At 60.6% G+C, this 20,125-nt stretch overlaps 1 protein-coding gene across 28 annotated transcripts in view; it reads left to right on the forward strand.

Moving 5' to 3' along the window:
* The window catches only part of CACNA1G (calcium voltage-gated channel subunit alpha1 G), a 61,474-nt gene that overhangs the window by 12,987 nt on the left and 28,362 nt on the right, over positions 1-20,125 (forward strand). For 20 of the 28 annotated variants that reach the window (XM_039227839.1, XM_039227830.1, XM_039227834.1 and 17 more), the window contains exons 8-14: positions 560-1,343; positions 3,309-3,685; positions 15,361-15,512; positions 16,183-16,368; positions 16,467-16,581; positions 16,664-16,819; positions 19,576-19,644. In XM_039227839.1, coding sequence (XP_039083770.1) covers positions 560-1,343; positions 3,309-3,685; positions 15,361-15,512; positions 16,183-16,368; positions 16,467-16,581; positions 16,664-16,819; positions 19,576-19,644 — 1,839 coding nt within the window. The remainder of the gene's footprint in view (positions 1-559; positions 1,344-3,308; positions 3,686-15,360; positions 15,513-16,182; positions 16,369-16,466; positions 16,582-16,663; positions 16,820-19,575; positions 19,645-20,125) is intronic. The other 8 variants (XM_039227833.1, XM_039227837.1, XM_039227845.1 and 5 more) reach the window with 1 other exon arrangement.

The raw sequence follows: 20,125 nt of genomic DNA on the forward strand, positions 1-20,125 counted from the left end.
GGCCAATGATCATGAAGATAGCGAGGCCCCATGGTGAAGGGTCTCATTCAAGGTCAAGGGCATGCAGTTAGACTTGGGATTACAAATAGGAGTCTCAGGAGCAGTGTGTTTTTGCCAAGATCTCAAAGGCTCAATGCAGTGTGAAAACCCCATGTTTCCATGATCGCTTTCATTTCTATAGTCATCTCTGCTCCTAATGGGAACTGGGGAGGGTTGCTCAGAATCTCCACGGATGAACATGTTTAGGATGGGGGGGGGAGTTATCCTTGCAGGATGCCATCGTGATCAATAACGTGATCAATAATCTTGGAATTCCATAGAGCTTGGGTCAAGTCTCAGCTTTGCTGTGCATTAGCGGAATGATCTTGGGCAAATGCCTTGACCTCTCTGAGCCTGTTTTCTCACCTGTCCAGTGGAGCTTAGAAAAGTGTCACCTCTTGAGACCATTGTGGGAACAGAAGGAGATGGACGATCACTGACAGGAAGCGCCAGGTCTGCAGTGACTGGCATGGTCTTCTTTTCTTCAGGACCTCTCCTCTTCCTGTCCCCACCCCAACAGGTGGGCTCCTTCTTCATGATCAACCTGTGCCTGGTGGTGATCGCCACGCAGTTCTCAGAGACCAAGCAGCGGGAAAGCCAGCTGATGCGGGAGCAGCGCGTGCGCTTCCTGTCCAATGCCAGCACCCTGGCCAGCTTCTCGGAGCCAGGCAGCTGCTACGAGGAGCTGCTCAAGTACCTGGTATACATCCTTCGTAAAGCAGCCCGCAGGCTGGCCCAGGTGTCCCGGGCGGCGGGTGTGCGGGCCGGGCTGCTGAGCAGCCCGGTGCCACGTGGAGGCCAGGAGCCCCAGCCTGGCGGCAGCTGCTCTCGCTCCCACCGCCGTCCATCTGTCCACCACCTCGTGCACCACCACCACCACCATCACCACCACTACCACCTGGGCAACGGGACGCTGAGGGCCCCCCGGGCCAGCCCGGAGATCCAGGACAGGGATGCCAACGGGGCCCGCCGGCTCATGCTGCCGCCGCCCTCAACACCCGCCCTCTCCGGGGGCCCCCCTGGGGGTGCGGAGTCTGTACACAGCTTCTACCACGCTGACTGCCACCTGGAGCCGGTCCACTGTCAGGCACCCCCTCCCAGATCACCGTCCGAGGCGTCGGGCAGGACTGTGGGCAGCGGGAAGGTGTACCCCACTGTGCACACCAGCCCTCCACCAGAGATGCTGAAGGAGAAAGCGCTGGTGGAGGTGGCCCCCACCTCCGGACCCCCCACCCTCACCAGCCTCAACATCCCTCCCGGGCCCTACAGCTCCATGCACAAGCTGCTAGAGACACAGAGCACAGGTGAGAGCTCCGGGTGGGGGCATGTTGGTACCCTTGCCTGGGGGCCAGGCGGTGTCCCAGAGGGGGTTGGGGGCCTGGTGTCCCAAGGACCAGCCTCTGATTCCAGTTCTGCTGCTTGAGGCTTTGGGACCTTCAGGCATTCAGTCCCCTTGCTTCTTGGAGCCCTAATTGTCTCATCCGCTAAAAGGGGAATCTGAATTCCTACGTTGTAATGGGAACAAGAACGATCACGATCATGCAGTGAGCACCTGCTGCTATCTGCCCTGCTCTTTGAGGACAGCGTTGCCGATGGATTGCTAAGTGGCTATCACATGCCCTGCGGGCAGAATCCCATTGGATCCTCTCAACGGTTTAGATGATACGCTTTCTTGTCGTCCCCATTTTACTGATGAGAAAAAGAAGGCTGGGAGAGGGTACTTGACTTGCTCAAGGTTGTGCTATTGGTGAAGGGTGAACTCAGGGCCATCTGACTCTGAGGTCCACACGCTACACTGTGAGGCCCAGAGGGGCAATGGTGTGTGACTGTGGCCGGCATGGCGCCCCCTCCCCCCCACCCCCCCACCCCACACCCCCCGCCGCCTCCGCTAAGGAGACTCGGAGTTTCATTCCCTCCTCACAGGGAGACCGGGGGCCCGGAGCAGGAAGTTCTCAGGGGGTTGCTAGTCTGGTGGGAGGAACACCCAGCGTCACAGGGGAAGTGAGACACTCGCTGCCTGTGGGCGTCCCCCCCACCCCCCGTCAGACAGGGGTGGCGGGCCCTCCTCCGGAGGCAGACGCACGGCAGCCGAAGCCGGGGGCCTGGGTTTCAGGAAGCCTGTGGCACGTGGGAGCAGTGGGATATGTGTGGGATGTCGTGTGGGAACGTGGGCGGGGACAGGAAGGTGCCATTGCGGAATGCCGGGCGAGGGGATCCTGTGCCAGGGTTTCTACTACCCTGGACGTAAGCCAGTCACATGCACGTGTGTTTCAGCTCTGTCCTGTGTAGACGGCGGGCGGTGGGGGGCGCCGTGGTTGCCGGTGAGCCCTCCTGAGTGCAGTCAGAAGGGGACACGTGATTAGATGCTTAGGAGGGGCCAGGCCCCGAGTGAGGCACCTTCACCTCACGCACATGCTCTCCCTGCATGCCCTCCGAGGTGCCCTGCAGCTCTCAGATCCTAGGATCAAAGCCAATTTAAATGGCCATTGGTGGTTTGGGATAGATCACTGTGTGCTTGAGCGTGTGCAGTCTGGCGTGCATGTGTGTGCGCACAGGAAGGTGTCTGTATCAGCCATGTGCACACACGCGTTTGATGTTCATGCGTGTCTGTGTGCACGCATGTCTGATACGTGCAATTGAATGTGTGCACTCACAAAGGCGGTGCTCCTGTCTGGTCAGGATGGGTGCCCGTGTGTGCATGTGTCTGGCACAGGTGCGTTGTATAACGTGCATGTGTCTGTGCACACTTGTGTTCGGCTGTGCAGGTGTGTGCTTCCCAAATAGTGTGGATGCGTGCATGGTACACGTGTGTATGCAAATATGTGTCCGCGGCGCATGCGTGCATGTGTCGGGTGTGTGTGTACGAGCACGCATCTGTGGGTGTGTCCTAAGGACCTCTTGGAAAATGCTACTCAGTGCAGTGCTGGTGCGGGGCTGGATTTCATGGGAAGGAGGGGGCGGTCTAGGCTCCTTGCTAATGGCTCCTAACCAGGACAGCTGCCCAGGACCTCAGAGGACATCAAGGCCACCTGCCAAAGCCTAGAACACCCATCAGTGACTGTCAATGGAACGCTATTGGCATTGGGGCGCATTCTGTAGCTCGGGACTGCCCACACGGCAGCACCGAGTACCCCTGGCCCATTCAGTGCCTGGCACCCCCATCATTGAAAGAACCCCTCACTTCCCAACTCATTTCATATGCGCTTTGAGGGAAGGGCCGCCCCAAGTAGGAAACCCTGCAGCCTCTAACCTCTACCCTCCTGTCCCAGGCGCCTGCCAAAGCTCTTGCAAGATCTCCAGCCCTTGCTTGAAGGCGGACAGCGGAGCCTGTGGCCCAGACAGCTGCCCCTACTGTGCCCGGGTGGGGGCAGGGCAGGTGGAGCTCGCCGGCCAGGAGATGCCGGACTCGGACAGCGAAGCGGTTTATGAGCTCACACAAGACGCCCAGCACAGTGATCTCCGGGACCCTCACAGCCGGCACCGACAGAGCCTGGGGCTGGACGTGGAGCCCAACTCTGTGCTGGCCTTCTGGAGGCTGATCTGTGACACTTTCCGGAAGATCGTGGACAGCAAGTACTTCGGCCGGGGAATCATGATTGCTATCCTGGTCAACACACTCAGCATGGGCATTGAGTACCATGAACAGGTAGGGGCATGTGCCAGGGCACGGTCCCTGGGCCCGCGGGCCCTCTGCCTTCCTCCCCTCCTGCCCCCATGTCCAATTTCCTCTCCGTGCTGCTGGCCTGATGGCAGGGAGAAGGACAGGAGGGAGACGCACCAATGTGTGGGGCCTTTGGGGCTGAAAACCAGTGAATGCCACACAGGCTGTGTGTTTGGAGGTTGCCTGGGGCAGGGGCAAGGTCTGAGCTGAGTGTGTTCTATCTGGGAAGGCTTCCCGGAGGAGGTGGGCTTTGAAGGATGTGGGTGAGTGGTGAGCCTCGGATGTGGACAAGGCCTCTCTGAAGGGACATGTTATTGGAAGAGATTTGGGCCTTTGGAGAAAATACAAAGGGGAGAGAAGGTGTTGGGGGATTCCCCAAGCCCAGTGCTGCCCACCCCAGCATTCACCTGACTCAGTAACTGGGGGTGTGACCGACTGGAAGCAGGCAGGGGCGAGGAGGAGAGGGTTGGTGGCTGCGCCCTGGTGGAGCTGAGGCCTGGCTGGTAGGGAGGGAGGCCATCTGCTCTCGGCCTCCGTTCGGGAGCCTTGCTGTGAGTGGGGCGGCTGGGCGGATGAGAACGCCTCGGATGCTGAAGAGACTTGAAGCCATTGCGTTTGAGGAAGCGTTCTGAGAACCGGGATGTTTAGTCAGGAGAAGAGGAGGCTCAGCGGGGACAGGCGAGCTGTCGTCAAATATTTCAAGGGCTGTCATGTGGAAGAGGGAGCAGGCTTGCTTCGTGGGGCTGATGGCTGCGGGCGATGGGATCTGGGCCGAACGGGAGGGGGCTCTTCTCACTCGCAGGGCTGTACAAGTGTATGAAGGGTGGCCTGGGGGACCCCCCACCCCGTCCCTGACCCTCCGCACTGACTGGGGCTGGCCCGCCCAACAGGGTTCCTTCCAGAGGCAGCCCTTTGCCCCAGTTTGGCCTTCCGGGTCACCCCCTTGGCTGATTCTCAGGAGAAGAGGAAGTCAGTAAGCAGGTGCTCCTCTGGGCCCCTCTGTGCTCTTTCCGGGGTGTTCCTGCTTCCCTGGGGCTCCAGCAGGGGACTGGGCTGCCAGAGCCTGACCTTTCCTGGCACAGAACTGAGGGGGTGTGAGGAGGGGGTGGGCGTGGGCCAGGTGGTGCTCATGGGGGAGGGGAGGGAGGGGCCGGGTTGAGGCTGGGGAGCACAGGTCCAAGCCAGGGCTGGAGCTGATAGGAGATGTTCACTTTTCAGGGGGACCAGAGCCCCCTCCCCTCCCCTGCCGCCCTCTGTGCCTTCCATGTTGTGCGCGCTCGGTTCCTAACCCGGTGCACCCCGGCCCCAGCCCCTCCTCCATCACCATCACACCATGTTGGCGTCCGTTCCTCCTGCCTCAGGGCTCCCCCTGCCCCCAGGTGGCTATGCCGGATTCCCTCTTTTTGCAGGTGAGGTGTGGGGGGAGGGGGCAGGAGGCCAACTGGGGCGCCAGCAGGTGGGGCGCGTGGCTGTGGTGGGCGAGTGGTGTCCGGGCACACGGGGCACGGGTGTGCACACACCCCCGCTCAGCTGGCCTCCTGGGGAGAGGCACTCTGTTCTGCCAGGCTGGTGAGGGCAGCCCCTGCCCTCCCGTTACCCTGGCTCCGTGAGCCGTTTCTCCCTCACCCCGGTTCTAGCCGCTGCCAGGTGCCCCCCCCCCGGGGGGGGGGCGCTGCATCCCGCAATGTGCCGCTGGCGGAGGCTTTGACCGCCCTGGGGGGAAGCTGAGTCACAGAGACCGAGGGCTGATGAAGCGGCAGCAAGAAGCCTTTCAGTTAGACGTCAAGAAGGACACTCCCTTGGGGAGGAAATCAAAGGGATCCGTCAGGGGTGCCTGCAGCATCTCCTTGCCCAAGTCCCTGAGGAAAGCAGGGGGCACCCCCACCGAGCTCTCAGCAGCAGGGGGTCCACAGTCCTGCTCCCCGGAGGAGTTTGACCCAGAGCCTGGTTGCTGAGGGCCCCACAGGGGTGAGTGGAAGTCCCCAGCAGGCCGGACAGATGACTGACTGCTGCCCGCAGCCTCAGGGGCAGGGGGGGTTGGTGGCGGCTAAGATGTCCCCGAAGCAGCCATGGCCCTGTGCTTGCAGGCACTGCGGCGTGAACGTCCCGCCATCTGCGCCTCGGAGCCGGAGCTGGAGCAGACAAAGGGGGGCCGGGAGGGGGGTGAGGAGATGTGGGGGTAGAGACAGAGACACCGAGGGAGACGGAGCCTGGGAGAGGGGGTCCCTGTGGGGAGAGAGGCAGGCATGAAGACCGGAGGATGGAGATGCGGGGACGGGGTGGGGGAGAGATGGACGCTCGGGGACCAGACAGAGACAGATGGAGGCACAGAGACATTGGGGTGACAGAAACAAGGATATGGAGAGGGTGTTTAAGACAGACAGAGGATGAGACTCAGATGCAGATAACGCCACGCAGGACAGGGCTGGGGACACAGGCTCTGACAGAGCCTCCCAGACCAGGTGAGGAAGAGAGGGTGTGGGGGGACCTGAGTGACAGTGGCTGCACATGCCGACTGAGGATGTGCTCTCCCTGCAGCGCCCTGAACGAGGCCACCATATGCATGGATCCTGGGATTGGTCAGGAGAGGACCCTGCTATTGGGGATCCCCAGCGAGGGGCCCAGCCCTCCTCCCCACCCATTGCTGCTGGCCTCCTCAGGCTTGTCCTCTCTCCCACTGTCACCTACCTTACCCCTCAGCGTTCCTGCCAGGGATGGTGACACCCTCTTGCCCCTCTCTACCAACAGGGGAAGCCCCCATTTTGTCATACACTACCCTACCCAAGGTGGGCCCCATGCTGCCTATGGCCTCCTACTACCCCCCTGTCCCCTTAACCCATTGGCTGGTGAGACATGCAGGACTGTTTCTCCCAGAGGAACTAGTGAGGAGGACAAGGACACAGGGCACTGAGGATGGAGCAAGAATGTGACTTGAGGATGGAAGTGTGACCTGATGGAGGGCAAGCATGTGTGTGACCCATCCATGAGACAGCAGAACATGGAGCAAGGAGCTTATTGTGAATTATCCATCCCACCCTCTCTCCCTCCATCCCTCCCCCTCTCCATCCACCTATCCATCCATCCATCCATCCATCCATCCCTCCCTCCCTCCCTCCGTCCCTCCCCCTTTCCATCCATCCATCCATCCATCCATCCATCCATCCATCCATCCATTCCTCAATGCACCCATCCATCCTTCCCTCCATCCTTTCCCTTTTCCATCCCTCCCTCCCTCCATGCACCCATCCATCCCTCCCTCCATCCCTCCCCTTCTCCATCCATCCATCCATCCATCCATCCACCCATCCATCCCTCCCTCCCTCCCACACACATTTCCTGTGCATCACATTTGGGGAAAAACATCTTGATTTTGTGGTGTTTATAGCATTCACCAATTACCATGGTGTAAATGCTGTCATCATGACCGATGTCAAGCTAGCAACATGACGTCACTGACTGTGGGGTCAGGAAGAGACGTACACACACTGGGCCTGGGACACTGCGTTCTTCTTCTCGGAGAGGTCGTCAGCACGCGAACAGTCACATTTACTTGATTCAGTATGTGCTCAGGGAGAGATGTGTGGAGTAGCTTGGGATCCAGACCAGGGAAGAGATTCAGGGAGAGCCCCACGCGGGATGTGCTCTGCGAGCAGTCTGAAGGAAGAGCAAGGTGTAGCCAGCAAAAGCTGGGGTGTAGGGCACAAGATGGAGGAGGGGTCAGAGGCACCAACCACCGGACACCAAAACTGAGGGATTTGTGAGTTCAGAATGAGTGGGGCACAGGGTGGGGGCTGGGCTGGACAGGTGACAAGAGACCAGTTTGGAAAGAATTCAGGGCCAGGTCCTGAGAAGCATAGGAAGGAGTTTTTTTTCCTGAAGGTGATAGGTTCCCCAAAAATGTTTTAAGTGGGTCTGTGATATGAGCAGGTTTGTGTTCTGTCAAACGTTCTCTGGAGCCAAGGAGGGGAGACAGGAGGCGGGAGGCCAATGAGAAGGCTACTGCAGCGGCCCAGACGGTTCATACATCTCTGTCCCTGGAAGTGGAGGGAAGAGGCCCGGGGATGGCTGGCAGGTGGCTGAATCCGCAGGACTTGACACCAGTTGGAGATTTGGGGGGAGGAAGCAGCAAGGACGAGACCCAGGTTTCTGCTCAGGGTGGGAGCACTGGGCCTGGAGCAGATTGGGGCTGCAGGACGCTGCGTACGAGGCACCCGTGGGCCATCCTGGTGCATACCTACTGCCGGAGCTCAGAAGAGAGTCTGTCTCTGCCTGGGTCTGCCCTGGGGCCAAGCTGCCCCAGGAGGAGATGCGGGGGGAGGAGGTGTGGGGAGGTGGTCTTGGGGACAGAGGAGCTTCCTAATCACTCCCTTCCTGGCTCTGGGGTGCTGGGGGCAGAGGCTACCTTCATATTCTAGGAGAGGGACAACAGAGAGAGGTGGGGGAGGGGCATGTGGCCCAGTGGGTCTCTGGGCTGCCGATGAGAGAGGCAGGGTCCAGAGTGGACTGGCATTCAGGCCAGCAGAGGGCAGGGCAGGTGATGACTGTGTTCGTTGCTCAGACTCTGGACCCATCCTGTCACTCTGGATCCATTTCCAGGGAGGGTTTCTATTTATAAGTGAGCAAGGTCAGCTGTTCAAGGCGAGGGAAGCTGGGGGGGGGGGGGGGGGGGGGGGGGGGGATCCAGATGTAGCAGGTCTTATCTTTGAAGGGATTCACAGATTCCTTTGGGATTCTGCTGAAAACCGGGGACTCTCTCCCCAGAAGATACACACGTGCAGAGACACCCCACATGTGGCCTTCGAGGACGAGGGTTTATGGACACCTCCCACCCCAAGCCTGTCCCTCAGAACTTCCAGGAGTTCTTGGCTTCCAGACAGAGGCGCCCTGGCTCAGGCGTTGAGGCTGCAGCCAAGCAGGATTTGGGGGGATGACCCTTCTGGAGCCGCCCTGGCCCCGGGTTTCCAAAGTCTCTCCAGATGGGGGGGCGCAGGGAACGGGTGCCGTTTTGGCCATGGTGGGGTGTTCACATTCCTCCAGGCATCCTCTGATCCTATAGGCTCCTGCAGTTCAGCAAACACCCCCTTCTGTGCACAGCGCGCCGGAACAGAATGACAGCATGGCGGGGGACAGAGCCAGGAGCACCGGAGAAATTTAGGTTCTAGCCGAAAAGTTCTGCTTCATGGACGACTATGCCAAATGTCATAAGGGAGGCTTCTGGGGACAGAGGAGAGATGCTCGCACCCCAGGGGTGGGGGGAGGCAGGAAGGGCTTCACTAAAGAGGTGGCTTTTGAGAGGGGTCCTTGACAGCTAGGCGGGATTGGCGCAGAGAGGTCTCGATGGAAGGAGCCTAGCCTGGAAGAGCACTGGGTGGCAAGGGACACGCGGGGGACAGTCATGTGGCCCCCCCACCCCCACCCCCACCCGAGGTGTCCAAACAGGAGCGATGTGAGTCTAGCTGTGTTGAAGGAAGCCTGAGTTTCCAGTGGGTGCGGACTGGGTCGAGGGAGAGGCCCAGAGGCTATTTCTGTCCTTCAGACCAGAGGCCGCGAGGGCCCCAAGTATGGTGGCAGTGGAAAGGACAAGGGGGTGGGGGCCGCGGATCCATGGATGGGGTCTGTGCGCCCGGCACCTGCTGCCGGAGGGATGAGGGCCCACAGGAATCCTAGATAACTCCCAGATGCCAAGACAGAATTCTGGAAGGTGGTGGAGCTGGCCTTCCGGGAAGGGGCAGGGTTGGGGGAGGGGCCGGAGAGTTTGCTGGAGCACCGCATTGGAGCTGGGCGCCCGCCATCCCCGGGACGCTATCAGACAGGTCGGCTCTCTGGGTGAGGAGCCAAGGGCCCGGAGGGAGAGTGTTCAGTGTCGTCCACGCCCCAGTGACAGCGGGCGGAGTCGTGGAGCTGAGGGGCAAGAGGGGGGAGGGGGTCTGACGGAACTCCGACGCAGGCTCTGGTGCTGCTCTGGCATCTGCTAAGAGAGGGACTTGGAAGAGAGTCCAGACAGAGCTGGGGTGCTGGGGCCTGGGGTTTGGGGGGGACTAGGCCGGCAGTCACATGCGGGGTTCTGCTCTCAGACCGGAAAAGGGGACTGGGGGAGTGAGGGAAGACGGGATAAGTGATGGATGTGAACTGGCCCCCGGGGACGTGGGGTGTGTGTGGAGGGACATGGAAGTGTAGAGGGAGGAGGGGAGGAGGGGGGAGTAGGCTTCGGGTCACAGAGCTGTTTGTGGGGAGGGTAGCGGAGGCCAGCCAGGCTGGGAGGGGGAGGGGCCGGGCAAGGAGAGGGGGAAGGTCTGGTGCGGCGCTAGGTGGGTAGGGGGGAGCCCCAGCAGCAGAGGAGGGTGAGGAGAGGTGCAGGCGGCCGCGAGGCCCCCAGCTGGCACTGCCCTGTCCAGTCAGCACAGGCTCGTGACAGCAATGCTCAACAATTCCACAGTCACAGCAGCAGCAGCAGAGGGGGTGGGGACTTACCTGGGCTGGGGCCGGCCTGGCAGGAGTGCTCTGAGGTCTGTGGCCTGAGGCCACCTTGAAATGGTCCCCCACCGGCTCCAGGCTGAGCACTTATCCTGACAGGTGAGGGGCAGAGGCCCCAGCTCAGGAATCTGAAGTCTCAGGGGCTTCGGGCTGGCCGCCCCCGAGCTGGGAGCACGCTGTGGGTGCCCTGTGCCTACTTTGCTTGTGTGCTTACTTGAGGTGGCTTCGAGGCGCCGGCAGGAGATTGTGGGGAGGGGCTCAAGCCACTGCTGGTTAGGTGGCACAGAACACCCAGCAAGGGGCCCCGTGGGCATGAGGGGCTGCAAGGGGATTTGCCCAGAGAGGCCAAGTTCCAAGCTGGAGCACTCCCGGAGGTCTGAGAAGAGCCAGATGGGGGTATCGTGAAGCCTGTGGCCTTTGCCAGAAACCACCTGCCACCCAGTGGCTCCTGACTTCCCACACCCCTCCTTGGAAGAGAAGAGGGAAGAGGTCCCAGTGACCCTCACCCCATTGCTGTGGCCCACTTGGACCCCCCCACCCTGGGTGTGGGGGGTGGCGCGCAGCAGGACTGTCCAAAGCCGAGGGGAAGTGAGCCAAGGAGTCAGAATTGGAGAGTAGAGATTTCAGGGTCGGAGGAGCCGTTGGGAGCGGAGGGGCCAGGGGTGGAGTGGCGCTTGGGCGGGAATGGGGTGACCCGTTCAAGCCTCTGCCCGGCTGTTGCCCATCTCATCCAACCCCCTCGCCTTCCCTGTGCCAGAGCCGGCTCCCGGGCCTCCTGCCTGGGCCGCTGCAGTATCCCCTTAATTGGTCTCCATCTCTCCGTCTCCCCAAGCTGTCAGCATGCTGGCACCGCGGCATCCAGATTAATCTTCTTAATACACCGCTCTGCACATCTCTTCCCTCCCCCTAGAAGCCCCAGGGGCAGCATTGTGCGGGCAGAGACGAGTCCAGCCCCGGCGGTGGAACAGAGTCAAGGCCATCCGGCCTGGGCCCCGCCAACCTTGCAGCCGTGTCCCCCACAGACCCCCTCCCACCCTCTGACCCGGGAGAAGCACTTGATTCTTGGTCCTGTGCATTCCTTCCTCTGCGCCTTGGCTCACGCTGCCCCCAGCTGGGGGTGCCGTCCACGGGGTCCTCCTTCCGTCCCCTCCTCCCCACTGACTCCCTGGCCTCAGCTGGGCCGGAGCTCCTGGGGTGCTCCTGGTGTTTGCCCCCAGCGTGGTGCTTCGCGAGGCCTTGCAGCCATTCTGGGTGAGGCCTGCTTCCACTGTTAATGCCCCTGGGGCCGCCTGAGCATGGCTCTGGGCGGGGTGTTTTCACGGTCTTTAGCGCCTGTGTTCTGTCATGCTGCCCCGTTTAACAGAGGAGGCCACTGGGGATCAGAGAGGGCAGGGGACCTGCCCAAGGTCACACAAGCAGAACGTCTCAGGGTTGGCCAGCCTCCTGCTCTCCGATTCGACTCCATGTTTTAATCACCAGTGTTCGGCACCCAGGGGGCCCATAAAGGGTTGGTGGATGGAGGTGCTATGCCTTTCAGGGGAGTCCTGGTGCTGAGAAGTATTGGGCAGCTTATGAGGGGTGGATACACTTGTGCAAAGGTGACAGGCTGAGGGGAGGGGAAGTCGCAGGAGATGGGGCATTTACATTTAGCATCTTCCCGAAGAAGAGGCTGGGGCCCCTGTGTCGGAGAAGTTCGGGCTGCCTGGCCCCCCACTGGGCCTTGACGTCTTGAACAGAAGGGAGGATACAGTCTAGGCCTGAGAAGATACTTCCTGGCAGCAGGAGAGAGTCAGGGAGGCAGGAAGGGGGGGCTGGTGCCCACCTGAAGGGTTCTCTCTGGGGGTCCATGGGAGCACGGGTAGATGCAGAGGAAAGTAAGATGGCCCTCGCTCTGCACCTTCCTAAGCCAGCAGCGGCGTGACCCCCATCCCGTCACCACACCTCTTGGAGCCTCAGTTTCCCTGGCTATCTAGGAGGCAGGGAGGAAATGAAATCCTGAGAGGGAGGGCTGAGCCAGTGGGCCACCTGGGGAGGGTACTAGCAGAGGTTGGCTCTGCCCCCCCCTCCCCCGCCCCTTTGCAGCTGCAGCGGCTGCAATCAGCTCTGGTCCCTGCGGGGCAACTGTGTTGCTATGATTGTATCTCTGTATCCTGGTCCTGAGTCCTGCCTGTGTTTGCAGAATGTTCCCAGCCTCCAATTTAGTAACTCGGCTGACCTGTCTGGGGAGGAGTGCCTTTTCCCATGGATCACTGGGGGGGGCGGGGGGCGGGGGGGGGATACCGGGGCCCTGGGAGGAAGTAGGCATTGCCTGTAGGTGTGTGTAGTGAGCATGCACAGGAGAGAGAGAGGGCAGGCCAAGGGACAGTGCCCGCTCTTCCCTTTCACCTGCTGCTCCAGTCCCAGAGCTGCCTGGAGGCGTGAGGAGGGGGCTCCAGCCTTTGCTGCCACCCCTCCCCCAACCAGGACCTTGGGGGAGTCCTGTACCATCTTTCTGATCAGGCTCTCAGTGGAGTACAGACTGTTGCGCACCCCCCCCCCCCACCTTAAATGACATCAGGGAATGCTGGGAAGACCCCTGTCCACATGCCCAGTGCTGGTCTTACTTTGACGATTCGCTCATGGAATCAATGCAAGAGACCAAAAGCGATTGTGCTCTCAGCTAGGTTTTTTTTTTTTTTTTAAGTTTTATTAATTTTTATTTTTGGCAGCTTTTCTTGAGGTATCATTTATATGCCATAAAATTCACCCATTGTAAGTGCACCTCAGCTGTGTTTCCAAGTCAGCGTGTTCTTTATTGAGACGTTAAGTTCGTGTGAAATATGATTTCATAGACGTTGGAAGGCAGGTTATGAATTCAGCGTGTCTGGATTCACGAGCCCCTTGCTGTCACCCGGGGTGGGTTTGGATCCTGACGGCTGCCTCGTATTATCGGAGTCAGAATGAGATAGGATTGGGCCCCACTCCCTGGTTCTCCCCGTCCTGTGACTTTGAACCAGTCATTCACCGTCTCTTGACCTTTCTGCTCAGCTGTAAAGCGAGGGTTCCAGGGCCACTATGTGGATAGCATGAGGTGAGACACGGTCAGCCTGGGGACCCGCAAGGCATTGCATCTGTGTTCATCGCCTTTATGCAATCCAAGTCTGGACAGCTGGACAGGTGTCAGGGTGACAGGAAGGCAGACTCACTGAGACTGGTCCCTGGCACACTGGCCTTGGGAACGCCCAGACGGGATCCCCTTAGTCAGGGGAGGATCTGAGCCCTGAGCTTTACCTGTCCTGATGATGACCCCTTCCCCACAACCTGCACTATGCTAATGCTGAGGGACCCAAGGTCTTGTCTCTCTGTGGCCCCATTCGTTAGGTCAGATGGCAGGGCCCCCTCCTGCCCCCATTTGCCATCTGGGGAGCCAGGACTTGCTCAAGACCTGCTGGGCCAGTGGGCTTCTTGCCACATGGGCCTTCTAACAGCCATCCACTCTCTGGACAGCTGGCTCTTGGCCATGCCTCCTGACCCTGGCCCTGCCCCTGGCCCCCAGGACTGCCTTTGGGAAGAATCCGGGCACAAGCTGAGAGTTCCTCTCCTTCTGAGTAGCTGTTGACCCCCCAAACACCCCTCGCCTGCCAGTCAGAAGGCCCTTCCTTCCAGGTCTCCCCACCTCCTTCCCCGGGCTGGCCACACAGAGTCAGGCCATCAGGATACATTTGGTTGGTGCCCAGGCCTGCTTCCACGCTTGGGCGACCTACTTGGGCAGCCAGCCAGATGAGACAGCTGGGTAAACAGGGGGAGACGTCTGACGGACTGAGGGCTTCATCTGGCTGTTTATTTTAACTCAAACTTCTTGAGCCGTTGTGAAACGAAGGCTTTTGGGTGATCAAGACACCCCATTAGGTAGGCACTGGGCTCCCCTGAGTCAACCCTCCCTCCCCCCCACCCCCTCCCTCTTTCTCCCCACACATTGCTCATTCCTTGTGCTCCCGCCCTGCGATGCCTTCTACACCCCTTTCCCCGGAGAGACCCCGCTTACCCTTCAGAGTTCATTGCAAGTGCTGCTTCCTAACGAAGGCTTTCCCAGCCTCAGTTCCTCCCTCACTGTCCCTCCCCTGGACTCTTGGATTTACCATCTGGGTAATTTATTTTGGCATCTAAGTATCTAAGGCCTCTTGTGGTTACTCAGCTGTTTTGTGTCCGACTTATTTCCAGAGAGACTCTGGGCTCCCGGGAGGCAGGAGGGGGAATAGTCGGCGTGTCTTTGCAGCTCCTTTCATATGTGATGTATTGCTAGGCATACAGTAGACACTTAATTTTGACGGGAGGAAAGGAGGTGACTAGTGAGCTGGAATAGCGGACGTTTTCAATTATTTCTGATGACCTCGCTAGGATGGGTCCTCAGTCCCAATCCTACACCGTGGCTAGAAGCATCGAAGTAATTACTGTCAGTGTTTTCCATTTGGCCAGAGAGGTTGAGAATCTTGCTGAAGGTCACACGGTGAATGGACAGGATAGGCTGGGAATTAACCAAGGCATCGCAGTCTCAGGTCCGCGTCGTCGGTCACAGCCTGCCTGGTAGCCTCCCTTCGGCCCATCAGCACGTTTGCGTGTGCGTGCGTGCGTGCGTATGAGTGCATGTGTGTGCTCGATCGTGTGTGCGCGCGCGCGCAGTGTGCGGGGGTGTGCTGCGTGTGCGTGTGTCTGGAAGGAAAGCAGCGTAGCCAACAGTTGTCCAGGAGAAGGCTGCCAAGTCCGGAGAGTAATCGTAGAGCACGTGTGACTTTGCGTGTGGCTGTGGGTCTGGGCGTGCGCCTGAGGCCTTGGCGATCACCCTGTGACACCGGGCAGCGTTGCTGCGCTGCTGGCCGCGGCCAAGATGGGTCTGAGACCTCCTCGCGGGCAGTGGGCAGAACCTACTTACTATACAGGCTTCCCGCCAGCCTGTGCTCCCAGCGTCTGAGACCCAGGGCTGAGATTTGATGTAACAGTTGCCCCTGAGTGCATTTCCTTGTGGGTCCTTTGGGGGAAGTCCTCTTCAGGACCCCAAGCGTCGGACACCATGGCTCCCCCTAGCCCCCGCCCACCCTCCACACTGCTATTTCTGGGGCTCCTCCCCCGGTGGCCCTCTGCTAGGGAGGGCGGGGATAAGGGGCTCAGGGATGGGCCTCTGCAGCTTCATACCCCACCCTGCCCTCCAGCCCGAGGAGCTCACCAACGCTCTGGAAATCAGCAACATCGTCTTCACCAGCCTCTTTGCCCTGGAGATGCTACTGAAACTGCTCGTGTATGGTCCCTTTGGCTACATCAAGAACCCCTACAACATCTTCGATGGCGTCATTGTCGTCATCAGGTACGACGGCCCCCACCTCCACCTGAAGAACGCCCGTGAGGTGGCTTGTTCCTCTGGGGTGGAGGGGTCTGGAGTCAGGCCCCGCTCACCCACAGGCCCTGCCGCTCTCCCAGCCCTACCTGGCTCAGGCTGAACTTGGCCTCACATCTTTGGCTGGACCCCTGTGCAGTCTCCTCTCCCCATTTCTTACTTCTTGTCCTTGAACCCTATGCGGGCCCAGGGCCAGTGAGGCCTGGGGACCTGGCTTTGCAGAGCAGTTGAAGGAGGCGGCTGGCAAAGTGCTTGGAGACCGTCTCAGACACCCGCAACTGGCTTTAGGGTTTCCCACACCCTGGGAAAGTGCTCCATCCCCCTCGGCCTGGGGCCAGGAGGACTGCTTTATTGCTTTTTTGGAGTTGGCTTTAGCTTTCATTAGAAGGGAACAAAGCGAACATTCCATAACCTGACGCTGCCGCAGGGGCCGGAATTTGGGAGAGGGCTCTAGGCTCGCCAAGATGTGATCTCTGGCCTGGAGACGAGGGTGTGGAGAGGGCTGGCACCATCCCCTGCGTCCATCTTGGAGGCTCCCGTCTGTGCCCCATGCCCTGTGGCTTTTCTCCAGGCCCGCTCAAAGGGAGGGGCGGGCGGAGGGCGAGCTCACAGGGGCTCAGGCTCCCCGCCCTCCTTGCAGTGTGTGGGAGATCGTGGGCCAGCAGGGGGGCGGCCTGTCGGTGCTGCGGACCTTCCGCCTGATGCGGGTGCTGAAGCTGGTGCGCTTCCTGCCGGCGCTGCAGCGGCAGCTCGTGGTGCTCATGAAGACCATGGACAACGTGGCCACCTTCTGCATGCTGCTCATGCTCTTCATCTTCATCTTCAGGTGAGGGTGGGGGCGGCCCTGCACCGGCTGAGGGGAGGGCCTGAGGGGCAGGGGTCCTCCTGCCCTTGACCCCCACCCGGCCGCTCCTGTGTCTTCAGCATCCTGGGCATGCATCTCTTCGGCTGCAAGTTTGCATCTGAGCGGGATGGGGACACGCTGCCGGACCGGAAGAATTTTGACTCCCTGCTCTGGGCCATCGTCACCGTCTTTCAGGTGCCAGGGTAACCAAGTAGGGGGGTGGGGCGCCCCGGGTAGAGGCCCTGACCCGCCCCCCCCTCCGGGTCTTTGCCAACAGATCCTGACCCAGGAGGACTGGAACAAGGTGCTCTACAACGGAATGGCCTCTACGTCGTCCTGGGCTGCTCTTTATTTCATCGCCCTCATGACCTTCGGCAACTATGTGCTCTTTAATCTGCTCGTCGCCATTCTGGTGGAGGGCTTCCAGGCGGAGGTAACCCCCTGCCCACAGCAATCTGGTTCCAGGAGGAATCGGCTAGCTGGTTTGAGCCACAGTGGCCAGGGAGGTCTTGCAGAAAGGCCAGGCTGGGGGAACTGGGGGTGGAAGGCTCCAGCCCCTCAGCCCTGGGGAGACAGGGTGGTGGTGGTGGATCCCTGGGTCTACTAGCTACCGGGTGGGCTTCCGCATCAAGGCCGGCCAGACCCTTCCCCAGGGATGACTGTGGGCATGCAGTGCCAGCTGGATCCCGAGTACAGGTGCTCTCGGGGACATCCAGATGGGACCCCTCTGAGCCGAGGGGTTGGGGGAAGCTTGTATGCAAGTCATCTGAGCTCCAGCTGAGCTGATGAAGATGCCACCAGGGCCCGGGCAGGGCTAAGCTGCCCAGGGTGAGAAATGAGCCCAATTAGTTGCAGGCATGGCAGAGACGAGCATCCTATTTCCAGCCCTGGCTCCGTCACCTTCGTCACAGGCAGCGTTATCAATTAATATTGATTTGCATCGATCCTGCCCTTGCTATGCCAGAGCTCAGCATCTGCCTGGGGGCCTGCCATTCGTGTCCCTTCCGCTCATGCCCTGTCCCCACCCCCGGGCTCCCGGCCCAGCCCAGCCTCCAGGCGTCTTTCTCAGGCAGGTTGACCCAACCTAGAAACGCTCCAGGTTGGGCATCCAGAAGCGCTTGGTCCAGTTCTCTCCGGGTGACCCGGATGGAAACTCCCGCTGCGGCCTGGTCTATAAATACTCGGCACACGGTGGAAAAACAAAAATCTATTTTCCGACTCTTTCCCAGCCTTGCAAGGGAAGGCAGTTCCCCGTGGGCCGGCTGGGCCGCTGGGGGTGCGGGCGCCTCTGTCCCGCACCGGCCCTCTCTCTAGCTGCCTGCCTGCCGTGCAAATTCTGTACTTATCCATTATCGCATTTCCTCCCACCTGGTGGCACCGAGGGCGGCTGGTGGCGGGGGCCGGCCCTGCCTCTGGTGACGGCCAGGCCTCTTGTGCGGAGGGACGAGGCACTTAATTGGGGGTTCCCCGGGGCCTGAAAAGTTCGGGGGTGCTGCCGTGCTCCCATGAGAGCCAGGGTCTCTGTGGATGCCCACCAGGCTCGGCCACCCTCTCAGCTGAGCGGGGATGGGGGTGCCTCAGCCCCTTTCAGACCACTGCCCCTGACAGCTGAAACGTCCTCAGAAAACCCCCCCGAGGAACTTCGTGCGAAACACCCCGAGCCTCTTCCCCTCCCCTCAGCAGCCCTGGAGGTGCCCGGCACAGACAGCCCCCCTCCCCGCCGCCGGCCCTTTTAGCAAACACCTTGTTAAATTGAGTGCTGCCAAGAGCGGGCCTGGTTGCTAGGCAGCAGCGAAGTCTGCAGTCGAGAAGGAAGACAGGTCACTCTGGCCTTGCTGGGGGCCTGTGGCTGCCCCGGCCGGAGGGGTTGGCGAGGGCCTGGGGCAACAGCCTCCTCAACCCGCAGAGCCCAGGTGCCCGTTCGGGAGGGTCTCACTCAGGGCTGGATGCACCAGATTGGGGGTGGGATGGAGAAAGGATTTCTAGATCGTGCCCCCCCTTTCTTGAGGGTGGGCAGGGCCACAGCCCCGACAGAGGGGCTGGACCAGCCACCCATAATCCCGCACAAGGGCCAATACCCAGGTTGGGGGGGGGGGCAGTCAAGCCAGGCCAGTGACCTGGATACCTCCAGAAGCACCTGCCCTCTCTCATCCAGAGTTTCAGGCGGTTGACATGTGGTTCTGAGGGAGACCCCCTAGTCCGGCAGGTGATGCTGCCCTTTTTACAAAAAAAGGCAACCCGCCTCTGTAGACAACGTTGTTGGTCGTCAGGAGCAGGAAGCTCCAGGGTGGCCCCGGCTGGGCTTCCCACCCTGCCCAGAGGGAAGAGGGAGGAGGCCCAGGAGTCGGGGCTGGCCCAGCAGTGGACTTGGTGACGTGCGGGGGGGGGGGGGGGGGGCGGCAGCCTGAATCCCTATATATTTATCATGCACACACTTAATTAAATGAACAGGCAGCAGGCCCTGTGTGAAGCCATTAATTGATATTAAACAACATCACATCTGTCATCTCAGTGTTACTTGTCACATCCCATCCCAGTGGGAGCAGCTGGACCTGGTCTGATTTGGAGGGACGCAGGCCGAGCGTGTGGGAGTGGGGAACCCCGCTCCAGCTCCCGGCCCGCAGCCTCCTCCCAGCCTCTGGCTCCATGCCCTCCTCCTGCCCGGCCTCCCTGCCCGTTCCCCAAGCCCGCTGCCAGTGCCAGGCCAGTTCAAGGTGAGCTGGAGACTCAGGGGCAAGGTCCAGGCGGACCTCTGACTCTCTGCGTGCCTGGGGGCAGCTGTCTCAGCCCCTCCTCTACAGTAGCGCCACTGGTACTTCCTTCCCGCCTTGCGAGAGGCGAGCTGGTGTGACTAGAGCAGTTTAGGGGTGGCTGGCCCGTCCCCAGTGCATCGTAGCTGTCATCGTTAGGATTACTGGAGGGCTCCATCTCCTTGCCTGCCCTTTCCTCCCACCTTCATGGCCTCTGCCCTCACCCTTCAGAGTCATTCTGGCCCGAGGGCCTGCGGTTGAATTCTGGAAGGCCATTCTGTCCCCTCTCTCCTCCTCCCCTGCCCCCAGTGTCTCGTCCCCCTTCCGCCCCTGTTGGGTTTGCGCCATCCTTTTCTTTGTCACTCTTTGACACTGCTGATGTTTGAAAGCCCGAGCACCTGTGACCAGCGCCCGCCCCTGCCTCCCCGTCTCCCTGTAGGAAATCAGCAAACGGGAAGATGCGAGTGGACAGTTAAGCTGTATTCAGCTGCCTGTCGACTCCCAGGGGGTAGGTACGCGATCACGAGTCGGCATGCCCCCCTCCCCGTGCCCTGTGCCCCTCCACCTCCGTGTCTCTGTGCTCGTGTTCACGCTCAGCCGCTGTGCAACTGTGGTAGCTGTGGTAGTCATTGGTGTCGTGAGGTTTGCTTCGATTTTAAGTCCCTTCCCCCTCCGAGGACATGGAGAGGAGGGGCCGCCTTGCCTCTGCCCCCATCCACCTGCCAAGGGCTCTGTTCCCATCCCCCGCTGCACCGGTGGGCGGGGGGGGGGGGGGGGGGGGGGGGGGCGGGGCGGAGAAGGAAGGGACTTAGAATCTCTGTGTGCACGTGTGTGGTACACCGCGTGTGGGTGCCTACACTGAGGTCCCCGAGGAGTCCAAGTCATCGGGCCTCAGCGGACTCGGGATCGTGGCCGCAGACGGTGCTCGCCCATCTCTCTCCCCTCCCCCATGCCCCAAGCCCCTATTGGAGACCCCCACAAGCTGCCTC

This window comes from Hyaena hyaena, unplaced genomic scaffold (assembly GCF_003009895.1).
Source record: "Hyaena hyaena isolate Hyena2069 unplaced genomic scaffold, ASM300989v1 scaffold_29, whole genome shotgun sequence".
NCBI lineage: Eukaryota > Metazoa > Chordata > Mammalia > Carnivora > Hyaenidae > Hyaena > Hyaena hyaena.